This window comes from Geotrypetes seraphini, chromosome 1 (assembly GCF_902459505.1).
Source record: "Geotrypetes seraphini chromosome 1, aGeoSer1.1, whole genome shotgun sequence".
Taxonomy (NCBI): Eukaryota; Metazoa; Chordata; class Amphibia; order Gymnophiona; family Dermophiidae; genus Geotrypetes; species Geotrypetes seraphini.
Genome location: NC_047084.1, coordinates 119,295,023 through 119,311,329, shown reverse-complemented (window position 1 = coordinate 119,311,329; position 16,307 = coordinate 119,295,023). Strand labels below are relative to the sequence as shown.

At 46.8% G+C, this 16,307-nt stretch overlaps 1 protein-coding gene across 3 annotated transcripts in view; it reads right to left on the bottom strand.

Moving 5' to 3' along the window:
• Window positions 1–12,319: 12,319 nt before the first annotated feature.
• Window positions 12,320–16,307, bottom strand: part of HINT2 (histidine triad nucleotide binding protein 2) — a 44,681-nt gene continuing 40,693 nt past the window's right edge. For all 3 annotated transcript variants that reach the window (XM_033936870.1, XM_033936881.1, XM_033936862.1), the window contains exon 5: window positions 12,320–15,129. In XM_033936870.1, the coding sequence (XP_033792761.1) occupies window positions 15,038–15,129 (92 nt within the window). In that variant the 3' untranslated portion in view covers window positions 12,320–15,037. The remainder of the gene's footprint in view (window positions 15,130–16,307) is intronic.

The following is a 16,307-nucleotide window of genomic DNA, read 5'->3' as shown; positions in this document are numbered from 1 at the left end:
CATTTGCAAAAAATAAGTAGATGGATTAGTTTTGTATGCTCATATTGCTAAATAAGATCCCGCCACCGCCGATGGCAGGCGTTTCGTGAGTACGGCTGCTTCAGGGCTGAAAGGATCATAAGAGTTTGCTAAGAGGCATTGCTGCCTTCCCCAGTTCTGCCTTAATAACAGTTTATAGACTTTTCCTCTAGGAATCTGTCCAAACCTTTCTTATAACACAGCTATATAAATAAAAATAAATTAATTTATTTTAAAACTTTATAGGCCATGCCATTCACAGTTCTAGATGGGTAACGATAAAACATACATCATTTAAATAACAAAGACCAACAAACCAGTGGCATAACCAGACCTCTCATTTTGGGTAGGCCCACAGTTCAGATGAATGGGCCTTCCAAAACTCCCCTCCCTCTTTGTCCTGCATCTCTCTCTCTCTCTCTCTCTTCCCTGCCCCTGGTTCCAACATTTGCCCCCCCATCCCCATGCAACTCCCCCCACCTGTATCTTTGCTGGTGGCAGCAGTAACGCATAACTGCCATATCCCGAGATGGTGGAAACAGGAAGTGATGTCAACGAGGGCAGGACATGAGCCTGTGGGGCTGATGCAGACAGCGGATGTGCGCCACTGCTGGCTGCAGTGAAAACAGTGAGATAGATCTGGAGGGAGGGGAGTTCCCAGGCCATGGGCGGGGGATAAAATGTCAGATCTCAAAAGCACTTACTCTAATAACCATCATTGGACAAAGTGAGATAGCACAGTTACTTACTGTAACAGGTGTTATCCAGGGACAGCAAGCAGATATTCTTAACTGATGGGTGACAGCACCGATGGAGCCCTGGTACGGACAATTTTAGAGTGATTGCACTCTAAGAACTTAGAAAGTTCTAGTTAGGCCACACCGCGCATGCGCGAGTGCCTTCCCGCCCGATGGAGGCGCGCGGTCCCCAGTTAGGATAAGCCAGCTAAGAAGCCAACCCGGGGAGGAGGGTGGGACGTAAGAATATCTGCCTGCTGTCCCTGGATAACACCTGTTATGGTAAGTAACTGTGCTTTATCCCAGGACAAGCAGGCAGCATATTCTTAACTGATGGGTGACCTCCAAGCTAACAAAAAGAGGGATGGAGGGAAGGTTGGCCATTAGGAAAATAAATTTTGCAAAACAGATTGGCCAAAGTGTCCATCCCGTCTGGAGAATGCATCCAGACAATAATGAGATGTGAAAGTATGAACTGAGGACCAAGTAGCAGCCTTGCAGATTTCCTCAATAGGAGTTGATCTGAGGAAAGCTACGGACGCTGCCATAGCTCTAACCTTATGGGTCGTGACAGAACCTTCCAGTGTCAGTCCGGTCTGAACATAACAGAACGATATGCAAGAAGCAAGCCAATTGGATAACGTACATTTAGAAACAGGATGACCCAACTTATTAGGATCAAAAGAGAGAAAAAGTTGGGGAGATGATCTGTGAGGCTTAGTGCGCTCTAAGTAGTAAGCCAAAGCACGCTTACAGTCCAAAGTATGCAAAGCCTGTTCTCCAGGATGAGAATGAGGTTTCGGGAAGAATACAGGCAGGACAATGGACCGGTTAAGATAAAAGTCAGAGACAACCTTAGGGAGAAACTTTGGATGTGTACGCAGAACCACCTTGTCATGGTGAAAGACTGTGAAAAGTGGATCGGCAACTAGTGCATGCAGCTCACTGACCCTCCTGGCAGAGGTGAGAGCAATAAGGAAGACCACTTTCCAAGTGAGAAATTTGAAATGAGCTGTGGCTAGGGATTCAAAAGGAGGCTTCATTAAGGCGGAAAGAACCACATTAAGATCCCAGACCACAGGAGGGGGCTTGAGAGGTGGTTTCACATTGAAAAGACCCCGCATGAATCTGGAAAAAAAGGATGAGCAGTGAGAGGTTTTCCGTGAACTGGCTCATGAAAAGCAGTAATGGCACTGAGGTGGACTCTGATAGAAGTAGATTTGAGACCAGAGTTAGACAAAGAAAGGAGATAATCCAACACTAGTTCTACTGCCAGCGAAGTTGGATTATGATGATGCAGAAGGCACCATTTCTGGTGGTAACATTAAAGAGTAGCCGGTTTCCTGGAAGCATCAAGAATAGAACGAACAGGCTGAGAAAGAAGTGAATGAGCTGAGGTCAGCCCGAGAGATACCAAGCTGTCAGGTGCAGAGACTGCAGGTTGGGATGAAGGAGGGACTGCTGAGTGAGCAGAGAAGGAAACAGTGGAAGAAGAATGGGCTCCCTGGAACTGAGTTGAAGCAGAAGAGAGAACCAATGTTGCCTGGGCCACCGTGGAGCGATGAGAATCATGGTGGCTTGTTCCCTCCTGAGCTTGAACAAGATCCGCAACATGAGAGGCAGAGGAGGGAATGCATAAAGGAATAGATTGGTCCAGTCCAGGAGAAACGCATCTGCTGCCAGACGGTGAGGGGAATAGAGTCTGGAGCAAAATTGGGGCAGTTGATGATTGTGAGGAGCTGCAAAAAGGTCCACTTGAGGAGTTCCCCATTGAGTGAAAATGGACTGGAGAGTCACGGGATTGAGAGTCCATTCGTGGGGTTGGAGAATTCTGCTGAGATTGTCTGCTAAAGAATTCTGCTCTCCCTGAATGTAAACAGCTTTGAGGAATAAATGGTGTGCTATCGCCCAAAACCAAATCTTTTGGGCTTCTTGACACAACAGGCAAGAGCTCGTCCCACCCTGTTTGTTGATGTAGTACATTGCAACTTGATTGTCTGTGCAAAGTAGTAGAACTTGAGGAAAGAGAAGATGCTGAAAAGCCTTGAGGGCATAAAACATCGCTCTGAGTTCCAGGAAATTGATGTGATGCTTCTTTTCCTGGGCAGTCCAAAGACCTTGAGTTCGAAAATCGTTCAAGTGGGCTCCCCAGGCATATGGGGATGCGTCTGTGGTGATGACTAGTTGATGAGGAGGCAGATGGAACAGAAGATCTCTGGAGAGATTGTAAGATTTCAACTACCATTGCAGAGATTGTCGAAGAGATGATGTCACAGATATGTGTCGCGAACAAGGATCCGTCGCCTGGGACCACTGGGTAGCTAGGGTCCATTGAGGAGTGCGCAGGTGAAGACGTGCGAAGGGGGTGACATGAACTGTCGAGGCCATGTGACCCAAGAGTATCATCATAAGAACAGTGTCCAAGATCGCTCCGATGAACTGAAGTCGTTGAGTAGGGATGAGATGTGACTTGGGTAGATTGATTTCGAAACCCAGAAGTTGGAGAAATAGGATGGTCTGATTGGTGGCATAAAGCACTTCCTGAGATGAAGGAGCCTTGATTAACCAGTCATCCAGGTAGGGGAAGACTTGAAGATGGTGAGAGCGTAGAAAAGCGGCCACCACAATGAGACACTTTGTAAATGGGAGAGGAGGCAATACCGAAGGGTAACACCTTGTACTGGTAATGGCAGCGATTGATCATGAAGCGGAGATACTGTCTGGAGGCTAGGTTGACCGGAATGTGAGTGTAGGCCTCCTTGAGATCGAGGGAGCATAGCCAGTCGCCCTGAGTGAGAAGAGAATAAAGTGTGGCCAGAGAAAGCATTTTGAACTTTTCTTTGACCAAGCATTTGTTGAGATCTCGGAGATCTAGTATGGGTTTGAGGTCTCCGGTTTTTTTGGGGACCAGAAAATAGCGGGAGTAGAATCCCTGCCCCTTCTGATCTAGAGGAACTTCCTCTATGGCGTTCAGAAGAAGGGATTGTACCTCCTGAAGGAGGAGGGAGGACTGAGATGTGTTCAAAGCAGACTCTTTTGGAGGACTTTGGATGGGAAGAGTCTGAAAGTTGAGAGAATAGCCGTGGCGGATGATGTTGAGAACCCACTGGTCTGAGGTGATGGTCTCCCAACGGCTGAGAAAAAAAGATAGACGTCCTCCTATAGGCTGAGACTGCAGGGCTGATGGAAGAAGGCTGGCGAGGCTCTGGAGAATGGAGTCAAAAGGGTTGAGTTGACTTCGGTGGTGGAGGCGGCTTCACCTGTTGTTGTGCACGAGGTGGTTGGCGTTGCTGTGGACGCTGACGTCTTGGCTGCTGAGGAGCAGATGGTAAAGGTCTAGCAGAATATTGACGCTGATAAGCTGACTGCTGGTGAAAAGGTCGAGCAGGTGGAGGCTTTTTCTTGTTCTTGAGAAGAGTGTCCCAACGAGTCTCATGCGCAGAAAGCTTTTGAATAGTAGAGTCCATGGACTCGCCAAACAACTCATCACCTAAACAGGGGGCGTTGGCAAGACGGTCCTGGTGGTTGACATCGAGTTCAGAGACTCGAAGCCAAGCGAGACGTCTCATAGCAACCGCCATTGCTGTAGCCCTGGAGGTAAGTTCAAAGGTATCATAGATGTATCGCACCATGAACTTACAAAGTTGTAATAAACTTGATGTGTAGTGACAGAATGAAGGAAGTTTCCTGTCTGGGAGATACTTCTCAAAGGTGGAAAGCTGTTGGATAAGCTGTTTCAGGTAAAAAGAAAAGTGAAAAGAATAGTTACCTGAACGGTTGGCAAGCATTGCATTTTGGTAAAGGTGTTTGCCAAATTTATCCATAGCTTTGCCTTCTCTGCCAGGAGGGACAGAAGCATAGACACTAGAGCCCGTAGTCTTCTTCAAGGTGGATTCCACAAGTAAAGATTCATGTGGTAACTGAGGCTTGTCAAAGCCTAGAATGGGAATTACTCGGTATAGAGTGTCCAATTTCTTTGGAGCCTCAGGAATTATTAAAGGGGTCTCCAAGTTTTTATAGAAAGTCTCTTTTAAAATATCATGGAGTGGTAATTTGAGAAATTCTTTGGGAGGTTGGTCAAAGTCCAAAGCCTCAAGAAAAGCCTTGGACTTTTTAGATTCAGCCTCTAAAGGAATGGAGAGAGACTCACACATTTATTTCAGGAAAGAAGTGAAAGAAGAAGAATCGGGTTTAACAGAAGGATCCTGAGGAAAAGGATATTCCTCAGCAGAAGAGGCCTTTGCATGAGATAATAGAGGCTCTTCAGAATCATCCCAAAGATCAGGGTCTCTGACTTGTGAACTACGGCCCCGAGAGTCTGGCGTCGAGGGTTCAAGATGCCTGGACTTACGCAACGACTTCCCAGAACGGAGGGATGCGGTACCTGGAGAAGTCAATGGTTGCCGATGCCGGGAGTCAGAAATTTGTGCGGGGTCGGTAGTTTGAACCACACGATGCTGACCTCTCGGTTCCGCAGACAATATCGGCATGGAAGCCGAAGAAGCAGAGTGGACCGGTACCAACAGAGTGGAAGCCGACAATAACGGTGGCTCAGACCGGACCGGGACTGGAAGGCTCGGTGCCAAGAGAGCAGGAAGGAGTTGTTGCAACTGCTCTTTAAGCTGCACCTGAAGGACGGCCGCAATACGGTCGTCCAGGGAGGGCACCGGTACCGCTTTCTTTTTCTGCGGTACCTGTGGTGCCACTTGACGCCCAGAGGATGAGGAGGCCTAGGAGGATGCACTCACCTCTATAGGGGCGGAGCGTTTACGGGGGCGCCTCAAGGTCAGCAGGATTGGACTCTCTGCCACAGCGACCGAAGGACGCTCCAAGGAGGAAGGCTTCTTAGCCGGCTTACCTGTAGGGTGCGACGCCGGTATGGTGTCACGCGGCGTCGAGGAAGTGGACGCCGGCTGAGAAAGTCGATGCCGGTGTCGATGCCGCAGGATCAGCCATCGCGGTACCGAACAGGAGTTTTTGTTGAATTTGCCTGTTCTTCAAAGTACACTTTTTTAAAGTAGCACAATGGGTGCAGGTGGAAGCCCTGTGATCCGGACCCAAGCACTGGAGACACCAATTGTGCGGGTTGGTCAATGAGATGGGCCTAGCACACCGTTGGCACTTTTTGAATCCAGGCTGAGGGAGTATGAAGGTGAACACGGCCTCTGCTAAATCGAAAGCGGAGGTCTCGATGATTATACCATGCCCCGCCGGGGCGAACCTGAGAAAAATAAAGATATATAAGTTGTTGGGTTTTTTTGTTTTTTTAAATAAGACTAAAAGAAAAGAAACAAGAAGAAAGAGAAACTTCCAAGGCAAAAACCGAGCAAGCAGGAAGGCGAAAAAAGTTTTTCAATGGCCGTTGAAAAAAACACGTCTTCTTAGCTCCGCGGAAACTAAGAAATTGGGGACCGCGTGCCTCCATCGGGCGGGAAGGCACTCGCGCATGTGCGGTGCGGCCTAACTAGAACTTTCTAAGTTCTTAGAGTGCAATCACTCTAAAATTGTCCGTACCGGGGCTTTGTCGGTGCCGTCACCCATCAGTTAAGAATATGCTGCCTGCTTGTCCAGGGATAATGATTGGAACAGGGAAAAGAGCATTTTGTTATGCAGTATCTAGTTTGGAAATTGAATTGCAATCATTCAAAGCTATCTGAGCTTTTGGAAGTCTTTAAAGCGTGGCTTTTCAATGAGAGTTCTGTATCCACTACAGTATACCGTCTTGAACTGAAAAGGTATGATGGGATATAAAGCACAGTTACTTACCGTAACAGGTGTTATCCAGGGACAGCAGGCAGATATTCTTAACGTATGGGTGATGTCACCGACGGAGCCCTGGTACGGACACTTTTAACTAGAAAGTTCTAGTTGACCGCACCGCGCATGCGCGGGTGCCTTCCCGCTTGACGGAGGAGAGCGTGGTCCCCAGTTAAGATAAGCCAGCTAAGAAGCCAACCCGGGGAGGAGGGCGGGTCCTAAGAATATCTGCCTGCTGTCCCTGGATAACACCAGTTACGGTAAGTAACTATGCTTTATCCCAGGACAAGCAGGCAGCATATTCTTAACGTATGGGTGACCTCCAAGCTAACAGAGGGGGAGGAGGGATAGTTGGCCATTAGGAAAATAAATTTTGTAACACAGATTGGCCGAAGAGTCCATCCCGTCTGGAGAAGGCATCTAGACAGTAGTGAGTAGTGAACGTGTGAACTGAGGACCAAGTGGCAGCCTTGCAGATTTCCTCGATGGGCGTGGAACGGAGGAAAGCCACAGAAGCAGCCATAGCTCTGACCCTGTGGGCCGTGACAGCACCTTCCAGTGAGAGACCGGCCCGAGCATAACAGAACGCAATGCAGACAGCAAGCCAGTTAGAAAGCGTCCGTTTAGAGACAGGGCGACCTAGACGGTTAGGGTCGAAAGATAAAAAGAGCTGAGGAGACGAGCGGTGAGCCCTGGTACGGTCAAGGTAGTATGCAAGGGCACGCTTACAGTCTAGCGTGTGTAACGCCTGTTCCCCAGGATGAGAATGGGGCTTCGGGAAAAAGACAGGCAACACAATGGATTGGTTGAGGTGGAAGTCCGAGACCACCTTGGGAAGGAATTTAGGGTGGGTACGCAGAACCACCTTGTTATGGTGAAAAACAGTGAAAGGTGGGTCGGCAACCAGTGCATGCAGCTCACTAACCCTCCTGGCAGAGGTGATGGCAATGAGGAAAAGCACCTTCCACGTCAGAAATTTGAGTGAAGTAGTGGCAAGAGGCTCAAACGGAGGTTTCATGAGGGCTGATAAAACCACATTCAGGTCCCAGACGACTGGAGGAGGCTTCAGAGGTGGTTTGACATTGAAGAGGCCTCTCATGAACCGGGAAACCAGGGGATGAGCCGTGAGCGGTTTCCCGAGGATAGGTTCATGAAACGCAGTGATGGCACTGAGGTGAACTCTGATTGAAGTAGACTTGAGGCCAGCGTCGGACAGAGAGAGCAAATAGTCCAGTACAGTTTCCACCGCCAGTGAAGTGGGATCGTGGTGATGCAGTAGACACCAAGAGGAGAACCTGGTCCAATTCTGATGGTAACATTGGAGGGTGGCCGGTTTCCTGGAGGCATCCAAAATGCGACGGACAGGCTGAGACAGATTCTCTGGAGAGGTCAGCCCGAGAGAAACCAAGCTGTCAGGTGGAGCGAGGACAGATTGGGATTTAGTAGAGACCGATGCTGCTGTGTAAGTAGAGTAGGAAACACAGGAAGAGGAATGGGTTCTCTGGAGCTGAGCTGGAGCAGGAGGGAGAACCAGTGTTGGCGAGGCCACCGAGGGGCGATGAGAATCATGGTGGCTCTGTCCCTGCGGAGTTTGAATAACATCCGCAACATCAGAGGCAGTGGAGGGAAGGCATAGAGGAACCGATCCGTCCAGTCGAGCAGGAATGCATCCGGGGCCAGACGATGAGGAGAGAAGAGTCTGGAACAGAACTGGGGCAGCTGATGGTTGTGAGGAGCTGCAAAGAGGTCCACCTGAGGAGTGCCCCACCGAGCAAAGATGGAGCGGAGTGTTGGAGGATCCAGAGTCCACTCGTGAGGTTGAAGGATGCGGCTGAGATTGTCGGCCAGGGAGTTCTGTTCGCCCTGGATATAGACAGCCTTGAGGAAGAGACTGTGGGCCGTGGCCCAGGTCCAGATGCGGATGGCCTCCTGATAGAGGAGGGGAGATCCGGTGCCGCCTTGCTTGTTTATGTAGTACATGGCGACTTGGTTGTCTGTGCACAGGAGAAGAACCTGAGGGTAGAGAAGGTGCTGGAAGGCCTTGAGAGCATAGAACATGGCCCTGAGTTCCAGGAAATTGATGTGATGTTGACGTTCCTGATGGGTCCAGAGTCCCTGGGTGCGAAGATCTCCCAGGTGAGCTCCCCATGCATAAGGGGAGGCATCCGTGGTAATGATCATGGAGTGAGGGGGTAGATGAAAGAGTAGACCCCTGGAAAGATTGGAGGAGTTCAACCACCATTGAAGAGATTGCTGAAGAGACGATGTTACAGAGATGGGATGAGAAAGAGGATCCGTGGTCTGTGACCATTGGTTGGCTAGAGTCCACTGGGGTGTTCTGAGGTGGAGTCGCGCCAGAGGGAGCACATGGACCGTGGAAGCCAGGAGGACCATCATCTGCCGAGCAGTAATGGAGTGATGAAGGAGCACCTGACGGCAAAGATGGAGCAGGGTCTGTTGAAGGTCAGAGGGAAGGAACGCCCTCATCCGAGTGGTGTCGAGAACAGCTCCAATGAACTGAAGTCGCTGTGTGGGAAGCAGATGCGACTTGGGGTAGTTGATCTCGAACCCCAGAAGATGGAGGAAAGAGATGGTGTGTTGAGTGGCTTGTAGCACAAGCGGAGACGTAGATGCTTTCACCAACCAATCGTCCAAGTAGGGGAACACCTGGAGGTTGTGAGACCTGAGGAAGGCCGCCACTACAATAAGGCACTTGGTGAACACCCTGGGCGATGATGCGAGGCCAAAGGGTAGCACTTTGTACTGGTAGTGATGGTGCTGTATCTGAAACCGGAGGTAGCGACGTGAAGTCGGATTGATTGGAATGTGAGTGTAGGCCTCCTTGAGGTCTAAGGAACATAGCCAGTCGTGTTGAGAGAGAAGAGGGTAAAGCGTGGCAAGGGAGAGCATTCTGAACTTTTCCTTGACCAGACACTTGTTGAGGTCCCTGAGATCGAGGATGGGACGTAAGTCTCCTGTCTTCTTGGGTACCAGGAAGTAGCGGGAGTAGAATCCCTGACCCCTTTGGTCTGGGGGGACTTCTTCGATGGCATTGAGAAGAAGGAGGGATTGAACCTCCTTGAGAAGGAGGAGGGTTTGAGAGGAGTGAGAAGCAGACTCTACGGGAGGATTGTCTGGTGGAAGAGTCTGGAAGTTGAGATAGTAGCCGTGGCGAATGATGGTGAGGACCCACTGGTCTGATGTGATGACCTCCCAACGGTTGAAAAAAATTTGCAGGCGTCCGCCGATAGGTTGAGGAAGAGGTAACGCCGGTGAGAGACTGGCTATGTCCTGGAGAAAGGAGTCAAAAGGGCTGAGAAGGTTTTGACTGAGGGAGAGGCTTGGCAGGTTGATGAGATTGGGAGCGAGCCTGAGTTTGCTGTTGCTGACGAGGTCGGCGAGGTTGTTGAAGAGGTCTGGCTGAGAATCTGCGTTGGTATGAAGATGCTGTCTATAGGGGCGAGCAGGCGGAGTCTTCTTCTTCAGTTTGATGAGAGTATCCCACCTGGTCTCGTGAGCAGAGAGTTTCTGGGTGGTGGAGTCTAGGGACTCTCCGAAAAGTTCATCACCAAGACAAGGTGCGTTAGCCAGACGTCTCATGGCAACCGCCATGGCCGAAGCTCGAGAGGTGAGCTCGAAGGAATCATAAATAGAGCTCACCATGAATTTGCGGAGTTGGAGCAGACTGGAAATGTGTTGTTGGAAAAGAGGGACCTTACGTTCAGGAAGATACTTTTGCAATGAAGAGAGTTGTTGAACCAAATGCTTCATGTAGAAGGAGAAGTGAAAGGTGTAATTATTGGCTCTGTTTGCAAGCATTGAATTTTGATAAAGGCGCTTGCCAAATTTATCCATTGTTTTGCCCTCTGTGCCAGGAGGGGTAGAAGCATAAATACTGGATCCCTGTGTTTTCTTCAAGGTGGACTCGACAAGAAGAGATTCATGGGGTAGTTGGGGTTTGTCAAACCCCGGGATAGGGATGACCCTGTAGAGACTATCCAGTTTTCTAGGGGCCCCCGGTACCGAGAGAGGGTTTTCCCAATTCTTGTAGAAAGTTTCCCGTAAGATGTCGTGGACGGGTAACTTTAGAAATTCTTTGGGGGGTTGCTCGAAGTCTAAGGCATCTAAGAAAGCCTGTGACTTCTTAGAGTCAGATTCTAATGGGATAGAGAGAGCCGCTGACATTTCCCGAAGAAATTTGGTGAACGAGGATTGTTCAGGCTTGGAACCGGTATCGATTGTGGAGGGCTCCTCTTCGGTTGAAGAAGCTTCATCGTCGGTACCGGGTTGGGATTCTTCCCAGAGGTCCGGGTCCCTGACGTCGGTGTGTATAGGACGGGAGGGTGGTGTGGATGGTTCGGCGTGGCGAGTCTTAGAAAGAGATTTGCCAGAACGCATGGAGACGGTACCGGGGGAAGAAGAGCGGTGCCGGTCTCGGTCTCGGGAGGCTTGGTGACGGTCCCGATGTCGGAGAGGATCGGCATCAGAGTGTAGTTGCACGAGAGGATTGGTGGGTTCTGCCGCGAGCACTGGCATGGAAGTATTTAATGGTACCGATGGAGTCGACTCCGGTGGTATGGTGCGAGGCTCGGGCCGGTCCGGTACCGGAAGGAGCGGGGCCAATATTGTTGGCAACAGGTGTTGCAGTTGTTGCTGTAGCTGCTCCTGCAATTGAGTTTGGAGTATAGCCGCTATGCGGTCGTCCAGAGGAGGCACCGGTACCGCTCTTTTCTTTTTCGGTACCATAGGTGCTGCTCTACGCCCCGGCGATGAGGAGGCCGATGACGAGGCACTCACCGAAATCGGGGCGGAGCGTTTACGGGGTCGGCTGGATGCCGGGAGGACCGGTGTCGCCGACGTGGTGGGAGGGCGCTCAAGGGAAGTGGAAGGCTTCTTAGCCGGCTTACCTGATGCCATTGACCCCGAGGAAGGATCAGGCGGTGTGGAGGTAGTTGGTGCCGACTTTTGCGGCGCTGACGATGGTGTGGCAGACTCCATGGCAGATCCGGTGCCAAAAAGGATGTTCTGCTGGATCTGCCTATTCTTCAACGTACGCTTTTTAAGAGTAGCACAGCGGGTGCAGGTGTCAGCCCGATGCTCTGGACCCAGGCACTGTAAGCACCAATTGTGCGGGTCAGTAAGAGAGATCGGGCGTGCACACCGCTGGCACTTCTTAAAACCCAGCTGAGGGGGCATGAATGGAAACACAGCCTCCGCAAAATCAAACCCGGAGGCCTGTATGTTGGCAACAGGCCCCGCAAGGGCCGGCCCGAAAAATAAAGAAAAAGACAAATTAAAGAAATTTTTTTTTTTTTTTGACGAAAAAGAAACCCGAAGGGAAGAAAGCAAAAAAGGAAGAAAATTACGCAAGCGGGAAGGCAAAGTAGGATATTTCAACAGCCGTTGAAAGCACATGCGTCTTCTTCGCTCCGCGGAAACGAAGAAACTGGGGACCACGCTCTCCTCCGTCGAGCGGGAAGGCACCCGCGCATGCGCGGTGCGGTCAACTAGAACTTTCTAGTTAAAAGTGTCCGTACCGGGGCTCCGTCGGTGACGTCACCCATACGTTAAGAATATGCTGCCTGCTTGTCCTGGGATAAATAAAGCTATTATTATTATTGTGAACTGAATTAAAATTTATGGAAAGTCATGTGAGTTTGATTGAAATTTTTATACTGTTAATGAGTGGATTTGACAATGATGGTGGCAATTGAATGATTATTATATTTGGGGTTGTATAATTATTGTATATTTGGAGTGGGTTTTATTGATGTGAAGGTTCATTTACTGTAATGACAATTGTTATATGATGAGATGTTCTCTTTTTTTTTTAACACTGTAAACCGCTCTAACACTTCGGTTTGAGTGGCATTGCAAGTATTAAAATCAAATCTGGGGGTGGGAAAGAGGAAGCGAGGTGACTACAGCTAAATCTTTTTGGTAAGTCAGACAGAAACATGATGGCAGATAAAGGCCAAATGGCCCATCCAGTCTTATCCTTAGCTACACTGCTGTATCCAACAGTTTACCTCATCAGCAAAGATAATGATGACTAAATTGAGCAACTCATCTGGGACACTAAAGTGAGACCTTATTAAGCACCGAATGCTTCCTCAAACAAGTGCTTTCGCAAGTACAAATACACAAGCTCAGCGGAAGTGGTCTAGCGAGATAAAAAATGAATAGTGATACACTTCTAGCCTGGCCTGTTGAAAAGATGAAACGTTTAGCCAAAGTTTATGTGCGGAGTACCTTAGAGAGCTGCCCTTGCTCCAGGAATGAGTTCCAGAGCTAAACTGCTCGTGAAAGAAAAAAAAAAATATTTCCTCCTATTTGTTTTAAAAGTATTATCATGCAAGTTCAAGGAGTGTCCCCTGCCTTTTGTACTTTTTGAAAGGATAAACTATTGGTTCACTTTTATTTGTTCCACTCCAGTCAGACTTTTATAGACTTCTATCACATCTTTCTCCTCTGCAAGCTGAAGAGCCCTGACCTTTCTAGCCTTTCCTCATATGACATCTTGATATCTCCTTAATCATTTGGTCACCCTTCTCTGCAGCTTTTCTAATTTGCTGTTTATTTTTTCAGAATTGCACACAACATTTTGAACCCCAAGCTCCAAATTCCCAGAGAATTCCAGTTCCAGTTCCCTCCTTTCTGTGAAACTGGAGAAAGCATCTTTCTGTCAGTACTGCTCTCTCCCTCAGCCCATGGAATGTGGGTATGAAGGGTTGAAAATTCAGGCATTTTGCTGACCCTCACTGGTGTTAGGCCTGGAAACGCAACACTGAGCAAGGGATTCTGCTTGAGTTCCTCAGACTTCTAGAGCAGGTTTTTCTAATCCTCAGATTGTAGGTGAAAGTAGCCTCGTCTCTTAAAATTTTAGGAGTCATACTCGACCGCCATTTAACCCTGGGAGAGGATTCTGATATGCTTGTAAAGAAATGTTTCTTTGCATTATGGAAGTTGCACTCCATCAAAAAATACTTTGACCCTACTTCTTTCAGATTACCAGTTCAAGCATTAATCTTATCTATTCTTGACTACTGCAATATAATCTATTTGGGAGCTTATAAAACCTTCTTAGGAAGATTAAGGCTAATCCAAAATACAGCGGGCTGTTTAATTTTCGGATTAAAAAACAGGAACATGTCAGCTCTTACTACCGTCAGCTGCACTGGTTGCCAATGGAAGCAAGAGCACTTTTCATATTTGCCTGTATTTGCTATAAGATGTTATTTGGATTAGCTCCACTATATCTCCTCTCTCATTTTGAATGGTACTGTTCGACTAGGCCTACTCAGCATACTGGTTTATTTACCTTTCCTAATCCCCAAAATTGCCGTTATAAAAAATATTTTGATCGATCTTTGGCTTATCAAGCAGATAAAGTTCAAGTATGGTTAGACGACCTGATTCAACAATCAGAATCTTATTACACCTTTAGAAAATTGGTTAAGACCTATTTGTTCAAAAAATTTGTTACTTGACTGATAACTATGTCATAGTTTCTTATTGTATTTTTCATTATTAGAATATTGTACTGCTTTTCTGTGTGCTTTGTATCATACTGGAATGTTCAGGCCTCTTTATTCTGTGAACCGCCTAGAACCTTTTGGGTGTTGGCAGTATAGAAAAATAAAGTTATTATTATTATTATTAGACGACTGCCCTGCAATCCAGAACAAGGCTGCTGCGATGCATGCACTGCTTCTTTTAAACCTTTGCTTCACAGACTTTTCGTTTTTCGTACTGAGATGCTGAAGAGATTTTATAATGGGGAAACAAATATAGTTCATCTTGACCTGGTGAAACAGAGCTTTATATGTGTTGCTCACCTCGGAACACAACCGATGCCACATAAAACATAGGCAATGTAGATGTATAATAAGCAACTTAGATGTATTTCCATTGTATGGCTTCACAAGAATAGAGATTTGAGAAGAAATATAGGAAATAGTTAGTGTTATACATCTACATTGCTAATATGTACACTATCAAGTGACATAAAACATAGGAACATGGACAAACTCACTACATTCTGGTTCTCTGAATCCTCCTCAATACAACCGAAGGCCCAAGGAGTAACAAAGGGAGTTGGAGGAAAGGAGATGGGCATTGGGAGTGTTACAGGGCTGTAGGAGAGGGGAGAAGGTAAGTCAGGGCCTGGATAATACAGAGCTGTAGGTTAGCGAGATTGACTGGTGGGTGAGAGCTGGTATAACTTTGGAGAGACAGGTGAGCTCAGGGCTGGGAAAGGTACAAGGAAGAGAGGTGAGGAAATAAATCAAAGGCTGGGAGGTGAGTCAGGGCTAAACAATGGAAGTAGGGTGGAAAAAATGCAAAGAAAGTCAACATTCCAATTTTAGTTACAAATTGCTCTTTTCTTAAGGCCAAGTCTAATATTTCTTTCACACTTTGATACAGTCTTTCATGGCTATATGCCAGAACAGAGAAAGAGAGAGAAATTATCACTGATACAATTTTATCAGAAGACATTATAAGAGGAAACTGCTTCTATGATGCTATCCTGGTGGCCAATTCATCTGCCGACCTCCAATAACGTGAATATGTAGATGATACACGGACTGTGCTCCAAGCTTCCCATCATTGATCACTAAAAGAAGAAGAGCAAGAAAGGCAGATTAGCTGATCTTTCAACAACACAATACATCAGAAAAATAATAATAATAGTTTATTTTTATATACCGCCAAACCATCAATTCTTGGCGGTTTACACAATAGTAATTACAAGTAATTAAAATAAAGATCCAAATAACAATGTCTGATAAAAGAAAGTAACACAATTCAATAAAAGATACTGACTAACAAAATTCGACCCTAACTTACTCAATGTAAAATATGCACAATACAAATTATTTATACTAAAATAAATAAGAAACTGTAAACATTGTTCCATAAAATATTAAATATTGTATTGTTTAAATAGATAGGTTTTAAGATCTTTCTGAAATTGATAATAAGTGAGGGCTGGAGAAATAAGAGCATTCAAACATGAATTCATTATCTTAATGCAGCACGATTTCGCTGAAGGAAAATAGGCATGCATGCCAGATATACAGATGATGTTAGTTGATACGGGCTACTTATTTATTTTAAAAATTTCTATACTGTCTATAGCCTAAATGGTTTATAAAATCTTACATACGTAAGTTTTAAAGACAATATAAAAAACAAATAAACATAAATAATCAGATCCTAAGAAAATCAGCAATCAGGAAAAATCATTGCCTAAAAAAGGCTTTTACAAACAATTGTGTTAATTGTTTGTAAATGCAGCTCTATTACCACCTTTCCAAATAAGCTTGCCTTCTCTGCTGTCACAGAACCCTACTTGATTTATGGTCTTCTCTTAGCCTCCTTTTGAAACCAAGTCGCTCAGTATCTATACTATGAGTGCTCAGATTCTGCCACGGTTTTGGCTCCTATAACCACTGCCGGAGTCTCTTCCAGGTATCCGTCAGCCTCTCAGTATAAAATTTGTATCAATGCAACTTCATATTATAATCCCTTGAACTTCTTAAGCTATAGAAAAGCATATCCCCAATATTTACACACCAGGGTCAATGTTAATTTAAACGTTTAAATTTACACTTAAATATTCAGGACCAGATACTATAAACCCAGCTAGGTTAACCGCTCTTACTACATCCTCTGGCAATGAGTTCCAGAGCTTGGGAGACTGTCTGCTAAATTGCAGTAATTACACTCTTATTATGAACAACTACTGTTCACATCCCTTCTTCAGGTTGCGTATGAGTCCTTACCATTTCC